The 17,416-nt window shown below is 41.5% G+C and overlaps 1 protein-coding gene across 2 annotated transcripts in view; it reads right to left on the minus strand.

The window, feature by feature from the left end:
• Nucleotides 1-17,416, minus strand: part of kctd1 (potassium channel tetramerization domain containing 1) — a 46,260-nt gene that overhangs the window by 11,063 nt on the left and 17,781 nt on the right. Inside the window, exons 1-2 of one of the 2 annotated variants that reach the window (XM_012965299.3) lie at nucleotides 15,043-17,379; nucleotides 307-485 (exon numbers count right to left, since the gene is read on the minus strand). In XM_012965299.3, coding sequence (XP_012820753.2) covers nucleotides 307-485; nucleotides 15,043-16,776 — 1,913 coding nt within the window. In that variant the 5' untranslated portion in view covers nucleotides 16,777-17,379. Of the gene's footprint in view, nucleotides 1-306; nucleotides 486-15,042; nucleotides 17,380-17,416 lie in introns of those variants that run through there. The other variant, XM_004915207.4, reaches the window with a different exon arrangement.

Raw genomic sequence — 17,416 nt, forward strand, 5'->3', positions numbered from 1 at the left:
CTTCTACCTTGTTATTCTCCCCTTTAATGTCATCATGCTTTCTGATTTGCCAGGGATGCTCTCTTGACAAATGTACTATCAATTGCAAACTGATTTGGTGCTGACTTGGCTCCTTGTTCCATCCCCTATTTCAGGAGAGGAGTGGACAATATTATTAATCATTTCTGGTGCTACCGTCTTTATAATGCCAACACTGGGCAAAATCCTAGGGTGGTGCATAAAGAGAGAACACTAGCAGGAACTGTTAGTGCATTCATACTGATGAGCCAGAGAGCTAACAACATGCATGCAATCTGCAGTGTTTACCTGGAGTCTGGGTATTTAGTGAGGGTTGCCAGGCTGCTAGTATACATGTGTCCACCAACATCAATGTGAACTGGTGCATTGGACTTAGTGAGTTGTGCAGGAGTAGGAATGCCTTGATTGCTCAATGGAGATGCGGGGGATCTGGTTATCAGAGGTCTTGACATATTGGGTCGTGTATCCTGCAAAAGAGAGAGGGTTTTTTTTTTTTAGCAAAACCTTACTTTATTTACAAATGTAAAAAAAAACATTTGATATAAATGAATGTACTTGGTGGTGCTATATAAATCAATGATTATGATGATTTTATGCTGCCTTGAACTACCTAGAAATGTTAAAGCCTCTTTATGAAGGAGAGAAGAAATAAGGGCTAAACTCCATGGGAGACTTTGATCAGATTTTGTGGGTCAGATTTTATTTGATGTTGTCTTTTAACAGCATGAGAGTTTGTAAGATCCTACAAAATCTGATCTCCACAGGTTGTAATGTAAAGTTGGATCAGATGAAATCAAATGGTGTGTTTTGTTCCTGCATCTACATCCGACAGATGGGAAAAAAAAGTCGGTCAGACACCATCAGATTTTATCTTGTTGGATGATAATGCAGCATTCAGTGTTCCCTTCCGACAAGCATATCTTTCATGTAATTTACACATCAGATTATTGGATCAGGTCAATTATATTTTTATCCATGCAACTACATCTGACTTGTAGGATGCAATCTGTTGATCTGACACCTTCCTACAAAATCTCCCATGGAGTTTAGCCCAAAAAAGAATTAATCTTCAACGGGACAGAATAGTATACACCTAAAAACACCTTTGCTAAAAATAAGCACATTAAATAGTGTTGAGATTACATTCTGATAATTGTTTTAATTTAAAAAAGTTCATATATTTTTGCCATTATAAAGCACTAATTTGTAAGTTGGCCTATTTTCACTGAATTTCGCCCCTTTCATTTACTCTCTTATATAAGCAGCAGCCTTTGAGCAGCTCATTATCAGGGGCTTCACACTGAACTGGTAATTGATTTTATCAGCTCCTCTGGGGTTCTTTGGGAGAGGAAGTGACAGGAAGTAGTAAAGTGAAACTGGCGTCATAGTCTTGTTTAGAATAAAAAATAACAGAAACCATAGACCATAAACCAATAGGCAAGAGATATGTTCAGCACAAGCTCTATTTACTGAGGGGGGCCCTCTATTACTCAAGTTTTGGTTCACCTTAAAAGAACAAGTGACTACAGAAAATAAGCACAAATAGCATTTTTAGAAAGTTCTGAGTTAGAATTTAATGGGTATTAACTAGGGTTCCATTAAATATTAAACAGACTGAGTGGGGCTTAGTTCATACAGAAGATAAACATGGCCGAATGTATCTGAGACAATAGCACTGTAACACTGTAATGAAACAAGAACGTCTACTTAACGTCTACTTAAAAGAAAACATTCTACTTCTTCCACAAGACATAATTAATTGTTACTGTTGCTATCCTGTAAAGATAATGGCACATATGTAAACAATGGGTGCTTCAAGCCCTACAGTTTTTAGTAGGCTGAAAACATGACAGGTTTAGTCTGCTGTACGTTCAAGGCTACAAGGGACTGCTTTGGTAGAGACTATATATAGAGTATATTTATCATGCTGTGCAATAAGTGGAGGAAAACATTACCGGTGATGTTGCTCATAGCAGCCAATAAGATGCTTTGCTTTGGTTTCCTAACTGTGAAATCTAATTGCTAATTGGTTGCCCTGGGCAACAGCACCAGTAATGCTTCACTCCACTTTTTACACAGCATGATAAATATACCCCATAACTAGAAGTTTCCATGCCATGGGGGGTGCCAGGTAACAGTCCAGTCATGCTCATTGACCATTGACTAGTGAAGAAAAGATGTTGTTACAGTTACAAATAATAATTCTCAGCCATGAATTTTAGTTTATGAGAGTAGTTGTGTACATACATCTCCAACAGGAAAGAAGTCACTAACATTATTATTATGTGCTTTTCAAAGTGACAGAAAAGTGAGTGTTGTTCATTGAAGGCGCCCTGGCAAGGGGTAGATCATAGACAATTACATCTGATCCTGGAGTGTAAGCAGATAAATCTTACAGAACAACAGGCATTAATTGGAGTAATGAGAGGGTCTTGGAAATGCTTCCTGCTCTCTGTACATCTCAGATAAGAAATAAATCCAGCTGTAAAAGGCACATTCTGGCCCTCCAGGAATCATTTCGGGATGCTGGGGGTAAAATGGCAGCACAGCTTGATATGCAGCATTTGAGTTTTGGCACAAACAAGCAAGTATCAGCTCAATTTGACGTGCTTACAAATTACACATTCGCATGGCTGGGGTGCTGGGGAAGAAGGAAGCCACCGTATTAAATGCACAATAATTTGCCTTACAGAACAGTACATCCAGGCTCTCACTTGGCAGCTATGTTACTATAGCCAGCTGTAGGACAAACAAGTCAGGAGACAAGGGCATAGCGGGCATGTCAGGCTGGAGAGTGAAGTACAACAAACTTAGATTTATTAAGAAACAGTTTCTATGGTGAATAAAGTAAAAGTGTCCCCATGCACAGGCTGATACTATTGCTATCTACCACAAGTCAAAGCTCCTGGGGTCAGCCAAGGCATCGGATTTTCAATAAAGGTAATCTATGGAACTGCATGACAGCCATCTGACAAATCTATCGGAGAAGTCATTGGTCAGTCCTAGTCATACTGGTAGTCACTGACTAGTTTTAAACTATACTACAGTTAACCACTTTATCAACATAAAATGAATGCCCCCTTTAAACCATTCACTTTACCCCTATTCCCTTAATGGCCCTTACACTAAACATAATTCAGACTCAACCATTTTTTTTACAAATATTATAACATTTTGACAATAGGTGGGAGCTGTTAAGGTAAAATGGCACCTTTCACTATAACTCAGCTTAATTAAAATTATTACAGCCACCCACCAGTCAACTGGACCCCAGAAATAATCACTTAACAAAAACTCTACTGGGCCTTTCCTAGCCTTGTTATGGCCACATCCTCTCGATCTGTGCATTGCTCTGTCCCTACTACGCAGGGTACAATGCAAAGATCCCCAACCATTTTTACTTGTGAGCCACACGCAGATGTAGAATGTTTTGGTGAGCCAAAGAGGTATGAAAAAAGTTCTTTGGGGGTGCCAAATAAGGACTGTGATTGGCTATTTGGTGTCCCCATGTAGACTGTAGGCCTACAGGAGGCTCTGCTTGGAGTAAAACTGTGTCTCTGTGCTTCCAAAACTTGCCTCCAAGGCAGAAATTTAAAAATGGGCTCCTGCTTTAAGGCCACTGGGAGCAACATTAAATAGAGTGGTGAGCAACATGCTGCTCCCGAGCCACTGGTTGGGGATCACTGGTATATTGTTTGCTGCCAAGCTTCTTTTGTTTAACTGTTTAGACCCAATGTACTAAGCCTTAGTACATTGAGTCTAAACAATTAAACAAAAGAAGCATGGCAGCAAACTATATACCAGTAATCCCCAACCAGTAGCTAAGGCATGGCGAGAGCATCTGTGCAAGTTAATTAAGAAAAAGGGTCTCACTGCAGCTTTAATGAAGTGAAATATATGATTTTACTAGGATAGTTACCAACATGCAACTTTAATCCATACTATTTATTAATATAGCTGCTTACTTACAGTATTATTCTTTTTAAAGCACAATACTAATAAGTTGTTTAAAGAACAACAGAGTTCTCCTATTTAACAATTTATTTTGTGTAAAGGAACAAATTAAAACAGTTGACCTGAATTTGTTTTTCCCACATGCAATTTGTGTCAGAAATTAAGAATCTAAACAGGTGTTAGTGCTCGCACTGCAGTAGAACAGCACTAAGAAGCCCCTTATGAGAATGCTCAAAGAAGCCAAAACACATTCAGATGAACTGACACACCTTTATCATTTAAAAAAAAATGTTATTGGTCAAAATCTTTCCTAGCTGTCAAAACTCTTCCCTCAGTCTTGTGTTTCTAAAGTGCTGACTGTGCTGAATTGTGTGCAAGTATGCCTATTGGCTCTGTGGAATGCTGAAGCTACTGCCACCCTGAATGTAGCTATCATTGCAGGGTTCCCAGAGCAGCTTGACTCAATAGGCGAATCAAATACACAAGTGTTATTTTAACTCTGAGAGCTGGAAGTGACACAATCCCAGCACTGACAATGTTAGCAGCAACTTGAATGTGTGAATTTGTAGTATTTTTCTCATACCTGTGGTAGGTCTCCACTATTATGTCCGGTACAGTTGTACAAACTAAGCCAGTTGCTCAGACAGAGGGATAAATAGGATTGTTGAAGCAAAGGCAAGGTGTTCCAGTTACCTGGACATGCCTATTGTTTACATTTGCTTAGAAAATGTCCCACTGTACAGAATTTATTACAGCAATATATTTGCCCCTTATTTACAATCAAATGATTATAGCCAGCACCAAATCATCTACTTCTAGACTCATCTAAGCACTGGGTGCTAACAGTACCTCATCTCTGAAGAGCTGTGTGAAACTCCCTAGTACTAAAACAAAAGACTCCAATCAATAAATGATTATAGCCAGGCATTTTGTCTGTTCATAAATCCTGTATATCGTCCATAAATATATTGGCAAAAGCCCCTGGCTCTGAGCTCTAAAATCAATACAATCCATTAGAAATCCACATTTCCTGGCTCACGGTCCAATTGCCCGGCTAAGACTTACCAAAAAAGAATCATTCACACTATGGTATTTTTATTTGACTTGTCAGAAATTGCATTTATCATTGATAAACCACTTGCAAGTGTCTTGAACAAACGGCAAATTCAAGCAGCTGAACGAAATATTAAAAGCTACAAAATATTTAGTAACTGAATATAATGACTATTAACCCTATTGTGACCACAAGATCATAATAGAAAGGCCGCAATGGCATACTGACACTTTTTTTTTTACTGCACCTATATCCTGGGGATGCATTTGTTTCTTTAGACTCTCTTGATTACCAGCAGAACAAATGCAATTGCTGGAGAGGTAAGGGGAGCAAAATTGAGCCAAGGGTGTAGGGGACAGGAAGGCCTGAAGTTGTGCAGGTTATTTACATGAGCAAAATGAATGCAATATATTCTTAAGATGTATTTCTTCTGTAGGCGTACACTGGATACTCATAGCTAGATCCCCTGGCATGGCCGGGCTGCCAAAGAGTGGATCTTTTCCAGCATTTTTCAACAGGACTTACTGATTTATGAATACGTCTTATTCAGTTTGGCCAGCATTTTGGGCCTGTCTATAGGCCAAAAGGCTCTTAACATAGTCAAGAACAGCCAAGTTGGCATCCAGTATCTGATGAGTATACGTACTCTACAGTCTCCTCTCTCTGTTTCACTTCCCATACTCTTGGAAACAGCCACCAGCACAGTGGCAAAAACTAAAGCCACACAGGGCTGATTTTCAGCCGGTGGATAAACATAGGCCGAGAATTAGCCCTTATGCCCTGATCAGCCTACCCCTGCCACGGAACCTGGGGCCAGTGTGTCAGCATGGATGCAGGCACACAGTCAAGGATCACCGAAATCCACTCTGTGACTGTGAACCTACAGGGTAGGTGGATCGGAACATAGGTAATGATTCCCGACTGGGGTTGCCACCTTTCCCCTGTAATGCCAGCCACATATTAAATCCACATCTACATGGGTATTTAGCAATTAATTTAGGTCCATGCTGCATGGCTGCACATAAATCAGTTCAGCCATGCAGCATACATCTAAATCAATTGCCAATTAGCCATGCAGAATGTGGATTCAATATGTGGCCAGTATTAAAGGGGTGAGGTGGCAACCCTATTCTCGGTCTATGGAAAAATAAGAATCTGACCTGTGTGGTCGTAGCCTTACAGGGTTGATCTTTACCATCTCTACCAAAATGCAAATATATAGGATTTTGTAACACACAACTATAGCCACGGGTATCATTTAGTGGTTAGTTAATTAAAAGCTCCCATCTGATAGGCTGCTATGAGTTAATGTACCAGGGCAACATTACCTTTTATTACATAGAGGGCTTACTCTTTTAGCATATCTTTTGCTATAGTGTTTTTATTCCTAATCCAACTGTTTTGCTCCAAGTGTCCTCCTATTACTGCAGAGGTTACTAATTCACTGTCCCCATAAACAACACACAGTCAAAGCCACAAAGGAAGGAAAGTGATGATGAACGGTACTAGCCACAAAAATAGTTACGTATGAAATGTCTGACCTGGAGCAGTAAAGTCACAAAACCGCAGCATAAGAATGTCTGTGGTAAGTATGAGTAATAGCGAAAATAACATGTAAGAGCCAGTTTACTGAATCTGTATGATTAGTGTACTTCAAGTTCTTCCAATCAGACGTGTACGGACAGTGAAAACAACAGGTTCGTTTATATGCTGAGCTTAAGATTTCTTTGCGGCCTTCTTTACAGGTAGAGGGGCACAGCTAATTAAACCATTGAAGCTAATTTAACAAGCTTATATTTATATCAGTGAATCATTTTAGCTGTAAGTAAAAAAATCTTAAAACCTCCTTTCATTAAGAAGGATCTAAAGGTTATTGTACATGTTAGACTTTGTAATATTGCTCAATGTGTCGACTGACGCTACCTTTATATATGGCACTGGCATGAGGGAAAGGGTATAATCTGGCTTTGCTTATGGAACTTTTTATAAAGCTCTGCCTATACTATGTTGTTGGGTGTCACTCCAGTCCATAGAAATTGACTGAGAAGCAGAAGAAAGCACAGCAACATACAGTACAACACAATTAATAACTGGAATGAGATGTCCCTGCTATGAATGAAATGTGTTGCCTACAAGGCAGCAGGCGGGTGGTCCCAACAGTACAATGCCTGGTTAGTTAGATATATATATATATATATAAAATTAAATAGGTGTGAGCATAGACATCCATGTAATGCATTAGAACAAACCTACCCAAGCAGGCAGGAGAGAGTTTGCCCAGAAGGAGGTGAACATTATCCACACCCCTTGCTATAGGCCTGCCAAGCAAATGCTCAGTAATGGCACCAAGTATCACATTTCCTTTTTGTTTGCGTGTCAACTGATCTTATTTGTGTGGCACAACCCAGTCGAACTGGTTGCATTTTAGCAATAGAACATATCTGAATTTAATGCCAAGAGTTAGAGTGGGAATAGGTAAGCACTTGTTCTGGGCGCAGAAGGCACAGATGGCACCATGGCAATCTGGAAACAAACATCTGTGGCATAATGCCCTAGTGTCTCAGAGCAGCAATGGTGCTAAGAAGTGCTTTAACCTCCTCAATGGAACAAGCCAATGATATTAATAGTTATCAGGGCTTAAAATTAAAGCTAAAATGTATATGTATGTATATATATATATATATATATATATATATATATTCACAGTATCTCTCTCTCTCTTATATATACTGTATATACTAGAGGAACAGGAACACACCATTCAGAAAGGCAACTGCCCTAGGTGCTGGTCAAAAATAAAAAGAAAAGAAAAGAAGAGTGCCACACACACACAACAGCGCTCTTCTTCAGGGACTTCTTCAGATTTTTCCATGAAGAGCACTGTTAGTGCTTAAAACCATGGATCTTTTTCAATAAAAAAAGTTTTTGTTTGAACCAAGTATATATATATAAAATGTATATATACATTTTCACACACATGAAAATCAGGGGAGGTCTATTTAATCTGTGCTTTAATCAAAGTGGAAAACTTGGACTAACCAGTTACCCAGTTCCCACCAGTTTGGGGCCAACAATGGTTGTTATAGAACCTCATGGGCCTCATTTTCTACAAAGTACTCTAATTTATTAAAAAACAGGTTAATCGAGTGGATTAGTGCTACTTGCTCATGCACATCTACAGCCAAAGTGAAATTCGCCTGGCTATACATGGGCTGATAAAATCCAGTCATCAGGGGCTGTGTGTGCACAATTAAATGGTACTTGTTTGATGGGTCTCCATGGACCTGCTTAATGAGCCAACTGCTGGTCTGATATGCTCAGGGTGTGGGTGGTCATTTGGGCAGAGATCCAGTCATGTGGCAACCTATCTAAACAAGCAGATCATAACACGTATGACCAGCTTGTAATAAGCCACTTACCCAGCTGGAAGACGTGCGTATGGCAACAATTATGGAGCACATACAGAACCTGATCATATACTTTACCAGACAGAAGGATTTTAATGCCTAGGAGGTCTTGGAACAATAACCCTAACAGTAGTAGAAGCCAAACTATTTCTTCAGGTACTCAGGCTTAAAACCAGCATGCATTTGGGCCACAAAATACACAATTTAACAAGATGTCAGTAGCACATGTGGTGTTTTGTTCCTTATTAAAAGTGTCAGCAAAACATCAGGAACTGTCTCCATTTAAAAATAATGGAAATAAAGCACATGTGAGTAATAGTGGCATAAGATGTGGGAATAATTATTCCTGTGTAACTATAACCATTTGTTCTGTAATTGCCATTGAAAGCAGCGTCTGTCTGACTGAATAAATTGCTGCTGGTTCTGACTCCTGAAACAATCCATCTGATTAATAGTCCTATAATTGCATTTAAAAGCAGTACACTATTTGTTTATCCCAGAACAAGCTTCACATTGTTAAGATTTGGTAGCTGCAAATACATTTAACAAATAAATGTATTTAAAATGTATTTGAATTTTTTTTGTGGGGGAGGAGGGATCAAAATAAGCTATATAATGAATTTTAGGAGGAAGCCATGAATTTCCAACATTCCATTTACAAAGTTTCATGCTCCTTATACCTGGAGTACCGGATTTTTGCAATTGAAATGGCTTCACCATTTTGCCTTGCAGGAGTTAAACAGGAAGACAAAGGCACATGTTCATAACAAGATGTTCACATAGAGGATCCATTGGCCAATGATTTGCTGTAGTTTCTTCAGGCTTAAGAGGTGCCTGAGGGAAGGAATTTGACGTCAAGAGAAAAAAAAAAAGAACAACAACAACTTCAGTCATTGACCTCTGATGTCAAATGAGGTGAACAGTAAACGAATGAACTACCATGTGACTGCAGCTGAACCAATCAGACGCATGGACATAGCACATGAAAGCCAATTTGCAGAGGGAAGGCACACAGTGCAACCTGATCCTCTCACTTTCAGTGCTGCCGTTAAAGACACCTGGAAACTTTAGCGGCTGCCTCATTTAGTCCATGTTCAACTACAAACAAATGAACTGAGCATCTAAACCCATAGTGTGAGAGAAAATACATTTATTAGTGTGTTACATGAACCTCTTATATGCACATATATATGAAAATAATGTTTCTTGTGACAGACTGTATAAATCCTGTCAGTTGGCAACTGGCCTGGAAACTGGACACAGAAAGGCCTACTAGTTATCTATAGAAGATGGTATCTACCCATGTTAAGCCAAGTGGCACTTGTGCCAGTGAAAAAACCCCACTTCAGTTCTATCCATATGGTGGTTTTGGATGAGGTGAAGAGAAATTCCTGTGCAAGGTGGAAAAAGTAGGGAATAATTTAGTCCTGTGCTTTCTCCAGTCGGCTTGCATTCTAGGGAGATGTGTTTAATACATGATTTGTTCATGTTCCATGTGTACTATGCCATAAACAACTTGTCCAACATCTTAAAGGCATGGTTAAAAGGGTTGTTCACCTTTAAGTTACAGAATGGCAAATTTTTAATTGGTCTTCATTCATTTATTTTGAATTATTTGCCTTCTTCTGCCTCTGCTCTAGATCATACTAAAAGTTAACTCTTAGGTGAACAACCCCTTTAAGTATTGTAACTGTAGCCATAAGGAAAGTCAGATCGGCTCAGGTTTAAGTTCATTTCACAGATGTCCAGTTGGGATGAGCTCAAGGCTCTCTGAAGGTCAGTTAAGTCCTTCCGTTGCCATCCCAAGCAATTCCATGAAAACAGTAAAAGACCTTCTCAATACTTCCCTCAATTCAGGAAGCAGCATGGAATTTCCATCATTAGACTCAGGGACCCTTTCCCAAACCATGAAAAACAGCCACAGACAATTGCCCCTCCTGCATGAAACTTTACAGTAGGCATTACATATTCAGACAGGTAGTGCTCTCCTAGCCTCTGCCAAGCCCAGACTCATAAAGTTGCTTCCAGACGGTTTGGAACCTGGCAGAGAGTGATCCAACTTAGGACATGACTGAACTCTTGTTGCTCCTATAAGTTTTCAGTCCACTATAACTTCACTTTGACTGGGGCAGATCTAGCTGACCAGCTGGAAAGGTGATAGTACTACATTATCACTGAGCTCCTCAGTACAATGAATTCCCTGGCAAATGGTTGCTGCTTAATTATACACCAGTACCATCAATAGGTGTGAATTAAACCACCAAGTCCACTTTATAAGAGGGTCTCTAAATAGTAGTGCATACATAGAAATCCTTTACAGAACCACCACTCACTATGAAACTGGAAACATATTTATTGCAGCAGCCACGTTTCACCTCATATTGGAGGCATCAGAATAAAGTAGTCCAAATATCAAAACAATATATTTGACTTTTTTGCTTGATAATGTCTCCTTTTAAGCCGAAATATTGCTACTGCAATACATTTTTTTCCATTTTATAAGCGCAGTTCTTATGAAGACTGCCACTGCTGCAGCTATCTAATTCCACAATTACTGGTGACCATGAATTATACTGTCCGCATAATAATGTTGCCCCTTCGAAGGGGGAAATATTATCACTAATTAAAATATAGGATGTAGACAAAGAGGTTCTAAGGCTTTTAATATACATTATTATTTTCACATTAAAAGTTCCATCTTGTCAGTGTTACTATCCCTAACAACAAGGCAGCTGCGGTGATCCGAGAACGCCCACAGTGAAAGAGGACATAATAAATAATTATAACAATAACTACTTAGCCTCACATTCAGGGGCCTGTTTGCCTATTGTTTTAAGCAGAGAATCTTTAGATGCTATTAGTTTATTTCTTCAGCTAAACAGGATCAACAGGGAAACTGAAGCTACTTCATGTTTGCAACTTGCAGGTACGTTATTAGATTACCAGTACATACATAATTCCCTTTCATAATGCAATTTTGCTTATGTGTGAGCCAAAACAGTCACACCAAAGGGTGAAGGGAAGAGCTTGTTTATACAGAGCTCAGGATCTTTAGTTAAACCGATTCAGCTAATTAATGGTAAGATTAATGGTAAGATAATGAATATAAAACCAAAATAATGATTTGTTACTATTTATAACAAACTTAACAAAGAAATCTGCTTTTTAAATGAAAAGAATAGGTGACATTCTTTTATTTGCTCATGTTGTAAAAAGGTGTATGTAGGTCCATTGAGCTTTACAAAAACAAGAAAAAATTTATTGTTTCTTTAGAATGAAGACATCATTTATACCTGCAATACAGATGCTATTTCTGCAAGTACAGGTTTTAGAATGTTTATCAAGAAAAACAAAACATGTGAATGTCAATCCATGCACAGGAAAGAAATTCCCTGCAGCCAAAGGAGAAATAATTTTTAGGCGAAAACAATAAAGTAAGTATGCACATGCATATTGACTTTATTCAGGGTTTTAATAATATACAACAGATTTCTTTGACTGTGCACCAATGCATAAATCCCTGCTGGTGATTTGGCACAAAATATATGTGGTTTAATCAGTCTGATATTTAGTATTTGAAACATGATATATGATATCATGATATATAACAGATATATGAAAAAGTGGCAACAAAATTAAAGTAAAACACAACTTATATAGCTGCAGTACAGAGAGATTGCCTACCCATAATTAGGAGCTTTCTTGATAGCGGGTTTCCATATAACAGATCCCATATCTGTACAGCAAAACAAAGTGCCAAAATATGGCTCTGAACTTACTGTTGCTCAGCATAGTTTCAACGTGAGTCTGATTGCAATGCAAGTCAATGGAAATTATTTATCTTAAAGAACACCTTTATCCCAAGATCACTCTTGGCCTTAAATGTCTCCTGGTAAACAAAAGGGTTTGATTGCATGCATTAAAGGAACAGTAACACCAAAAAATTAAAGAGTTTTAAAGTAAATTAAATATAATGTACTGTTGCCCTGCACTGGTAAAAGTTGTGTGTTTGCTACAGTAACACTACTATAGTTTATATAAATAAGCTGCTATGTAGACATGGGGGCAGCCATTCAAGCTGGAAAAAAGGAGAAAAGGCACAGGTTACATAGCAGATAATGGATAAGCTCTGTAGAATACAATAGTGTTTTATCTGTTATCTGCTAAGTGCCTGTACCTTTTCTCCTTTGAATGGCTGCCCCCATGGCTACACAGCTGCATTCTTTATATAAACCATAGTAGTGTTTCTGAGGCAAACACACCAGTTGTACCAGTGCAGGGCACATTATATTGGAATTTCTTTTATACACTTGAATTTTTTGGTGTTACTGTTCCTTTAAGGTAGATTTGCTCATTAGCCAAACTTTCATATTATTCACTCACTTTCGAAGACCAATCTGCACAAGAATTTAAAGTTACCACTTTTGATTAAAGGGCTACCATATTCAGATGCTGTTTCCACTTCCTATGCCAGTCGGCCCACTTCAAAGGTAATGGGCCCAGACCAAAGTTCCATAGTTCACATGCTCCCTAGACAAATTAGGAGCAGTATTTTCCCATACATGTCCACATTTCCAGAACTATTACTACTATTACTATCTCAGTACTTTTTGCAAACATTTTCCTAACTAATCCAGCCCTTGGTTCTGATTCCAGCTCTGACAGTTGGTCCAAATGAAATTAGATAAATCTACAAAAGGTCAGTAATGTGAAAAGCGAAAACACCACAACGATAAGAAACGAGCAGCTTAGTATAAAATGTCACTTGGGGTGAAGACACACTGGGCTACTAGTAGCAGCTACTTTTTGAAGGCTACTAAACTCCAGAAACTTTGGCGATTTTGGCAACGCATATGCCATCTCACCGGCGATTTACATTTCAGCCAGTGGGATGGCATTTCGGGGAGATTAGGCGCCCGCTACAAGGGAGATTGTAATCTCCCGTCTGCCACGGCCCTTAGGGTAGTGGTACATGGGGAGATTAGTCGCCCTGCAACAAATCTTCGTTGTCGCAGGTGACTAATCTCCCGCAATGCCATCCCACCTGCTGGAATGTAAATCGTGGGTGGGATGGCATACGAGCCGCTGTGATGTCCTGCAGTCACCCGAAGTTGTCTTCGGAGGAAAGTTTGGGCGACTGCAGAACTTCGCAGCGACATGTATGCCATCCCACCAAGATTTGTCGCGGGGCGACTAATCTCCCCGTGTACCACTGCCCTTATACTGTATAATACCTATGTGACAGGGGGGATACATAGACAGAAAAAAGTGAGCCAAACTGCACTAAAATTTGATATGGGTTACTTTGAAAAAGCAGATAAAGACCAATAAAAAGCATGTCAGGTAAAATGAAAGGACACTGAAATGTTATTTGCCAGTAATCATATGACAGTTAGTGCTTCCTTCTCTTCTTTTTGATGGCTGCTACAGATCAAGTATCACTGCAAGATCAATGATAGCCGCTCCGCTTCTATTGTTTACACCGTTGCAGTATACAGACAACTTCTCGCAAACGCCACTCAGTGTAACGTTACACCTTGAACCAATGTATTACTTGGAACCATGACTCAAACCCAGTGAGTGTGATTCATGTCTTTAAAAAGACTAAGGGCAATGGGCCATTTGGAGATTTGGGGCCCTTTGCCTTCATTTTTTTAAGTAACTCAAGCCAAAATGGCGTATCATTGCCCTCTATGAAAAACAACCAAAAGTACTTGTTTAAAGGATGATAAAAGCCAAATTCACTGTGGGTTCCAATTTGTTAGACACTCTCTAATTGTTGAGCTGGGCCCCCTGTCTGGCGCTTCTCATTTAAACAGTGTAACATCCTAAGCCAGCGCATGTGCAGAAAAGTAACTTTACTGTCCCTGAGACAGGCCAGGGCAAGGGATCTCTGGGAAAGTGGTGCCGCTGCAATTTAATGAAAACTTCTCTGGTTGGTTTTTTGGAGAAGACAAGAAGCACTGATTATAGTACTTGGGGTACATTACTAACTGGAACCCAAAGTATATTTGGCTTTTATTGTCTTTTAAGTCAGGCAGTTCAAGCATATAAACAAACCCCCTCAGTCAAACAAGCACTTCCATGCCATTCTCACACAAGGCAGTTTAGGACATTTTGGACTGCGTCTTTGGGCTACTAAAAATTTGCCAGACAAACAATCCCATGTGCCTTTGCTCTAAAGCGTTAAATTGTACTCACATACCCACAAGATACTCTGCAGCCTGGCACTAGCGACTGCCACAATTCCAGTAAATCTATATACCTGAGTACTCACTTGCCCTCTCCTAGCACTAATCCTTATAAAGGTAGTTTTCTGTATCTTACAGAACTGTAATAATCTGCATTTGCACTTTGGACTCTGTGCTACTGTCTATATTAATAATAAAATAAAATCACAACGGGAATTCTGTAATTCCCAGCATAAGATTTTAAAATAAAAACTTCAGTTTTACTAAAAAAAACTTTATAATTACTAAATACATTCCAAGGAAAGTAAAAATAAGGACATGTCATGATATTTTTGGATTAGATTTAAACCTGATTTACTCAATCTGTGAGTAAATGTAGCACAGTATGAAACACATACATAGCTTTGCCTTTAGTTACCTGGACTGGGGACATCACAGAGGGGGACGTGACAGCAGGGGAGGCAGCAAGCACCATGTGGCCATTGGTTTCTGGGCAGGACGGCTGAGGGTCACTCTTGACAGAGACAACATGCACACAGTCCGATGGGTCAGCAGGCCTGATGCAGAGCCGCTTGGGAGAAGGAGGGCTGCCCATGTCACCAGAGGCATAAATTGAGTGGGCTGAATTATATATTGACCGCTTGGTGGTTTCAGTTTTGGCCTCTGAAAGGCCACCTGTAGGTTTAGGCAGGATAAAAGTATTTCCAGGCATTGCAGGTCTATGTCTAGATCCATTAAGGCTATCCGTAAGATATGGAGGCCCAAGCTTTGTGCCAATGCCAGCAATGCTGTTGAGCGTGGCCACTGAGACTGCGCCAATGCAATGGTTGGTATATGTTTTAGACAGTTTGGCTGCTTTTGACAACATCTGCATTCTGGTACCCAATAAGTTCTTGCCAATGGCTTTGTTCTCATACCAGGTGACATCAGATTCGCTACCATGGTCCCTTGGCCTTTGGAAGAATGCTTTACAGAGTGGGTTGCGCTTGGACAGATACTTTACAAAGCTGGCATATGGGCAGAATTCAGTGCCAGTTTCATACATGCGGGGCAGGTTCTCCTCATCGCTCTCCATTGTGCTGCCTCCAGGGCAACTACGCTTCTTACCCCAGGATGAAGAACGTGATTTGTGGTAGGGGCCCAGTGCTTTAAAGTAGACAAAGCGGCGACCATCCTCATCCATAGCCAGGCCAAAGGAATCCTCTTCCAGCTCCCTCTGATTCTCCCTACCCCTGGTGCAAAAGTACATGCAGGTCTCAAACCAGACCTTGTTAAGAAGTCCAAATGGGGTGGAGGAACTGAAGACACAAGAAGTGTAGAGTTTCCTCAGGTCTGCCCTGGTGATAGCCTGCTTCTGCACCACCGGCCCGGCCCCCTGCTCCTCCAACTTGCGGATGACAGCGGCTAGCGTCAAGTTAGCGCTGCGCAGCTCCGGGTCCTTGGTGAGGTCCAGCGTGCGGCAGTAGGGGGGCTCATTGAGATAACGGTTGAGAGAGGAGCGGATGCTGATCAGGGAAGACTTGCTGTAGAGCTGCCCACTCTTGGATCTCGCCTCCGCGTAGAAAGAGCGCAGTACCCGGCACAGCGCCTCCTTGTCCATACTCTCAAAGTCCGGGCTCTGCGACTTCTCGCTCAGGTACTCGCGGAAGATTCTCACGGCATAGCGGGTGGCCAGCCGGGTATTCTCACTCAGCCGGGCCCGCTCCGGCCGCTCCGATGGGGACCCCACGCACCCTCCTCCTCCATCCCCGCCGCCCCCCGCACTCCCCAGCTGCAGCAACACGTCCTCGCCTAACACCATCGCGGAGCGGGGGCCGGCCGGGAGTGCGGGGCGCTGGGCAGGGTGGCATGGGGTGTGAGGGTAGGGGGGCTCCAGCAAGGCGCCCTCCTCGGGGTCCCATTCCAGCTGCATGTCATCCTCCAGATCATCCTCATCCTCCAGCAGAAGCAGCTCGTCGTCGTCGTCGTCCTCCTCCTCCTCCCCAGTGATCTGTACCTCCTGGATCTCATCATCATCATCCTCCTCTTCCTCCTCCTCTTCTCCAGCGCTGCCCGGCTGCAGGCGGTGCTGGGCGGCCCTAGGAGCCGCATGCAGGTGGTCTGTATCGGCCGTGCCCGGGGTGCAGTCCCCGGTGACTGGCATCCTCGCCATATTTCTTTTCTGTGCCCCTCTCCCAGCTCAGGATACGAGAGTGTGCCGCCTTTCTCTCTCACTGTGCCAGTCCCTGGGCCTGGGCGCATGCGCTATATTGGACCGCGACTGGCTCGGTGTAATGACCTTCACAGACCGGGAGGAGGGGGCTGAGGAGGAGGGCAGGGAGGCGGCTCTAGAGACTGTGCCCGGGGGGAGGCGGCTGCTACAGGCACACTGGGAGGCACACTGGACTCGGTCGGAAGGCGAATATATTGTATGAAGGAATGGGGAGAAGCAGCCGGCAGATTATACTGTGCCTTACAATGTGTATATTGTCACACACTGTGGGGTTTGTCTGTGTCGCTGCTAGCAAATCATGGTACGCACTCAATTCTGCCCCGCTTACTCTCCCATTGTAGCGGGCTCTTGTGATTAAGGGAATGGGACCTTCGCACAAGTTATTGCATCTTGTCCCTCCCCCAGTGTTTTGTGCTCCCTGTGAGCCGGCCGCAGAACTTTCCGTGTAACAAGACCAAGAGGAGTGATGGGCGCACAGCAGTGTTGGTTTGTCTGCCATGGAGTCCTGCCTGTGGGACTGCTCACAATCGCACACACAACTCACATGTGGGGCTCATTTTGTAGCAAATTTGCACCATGC

Source organism: Xenopus tropicalis, chromosome 6 (assembly GCF_000004195.4).
Source record: "Xenopus tropicalis strain Nigerian chromosome 6, UCB_Xtro_10.0, whole genome shotgun sequence".
NCBI classification, from domain to species: Eukaryota; Metazoa; Chordata; class Amphibia; order Anura; family Pipidae; genus Xenopus; species Xenopus tropicalis.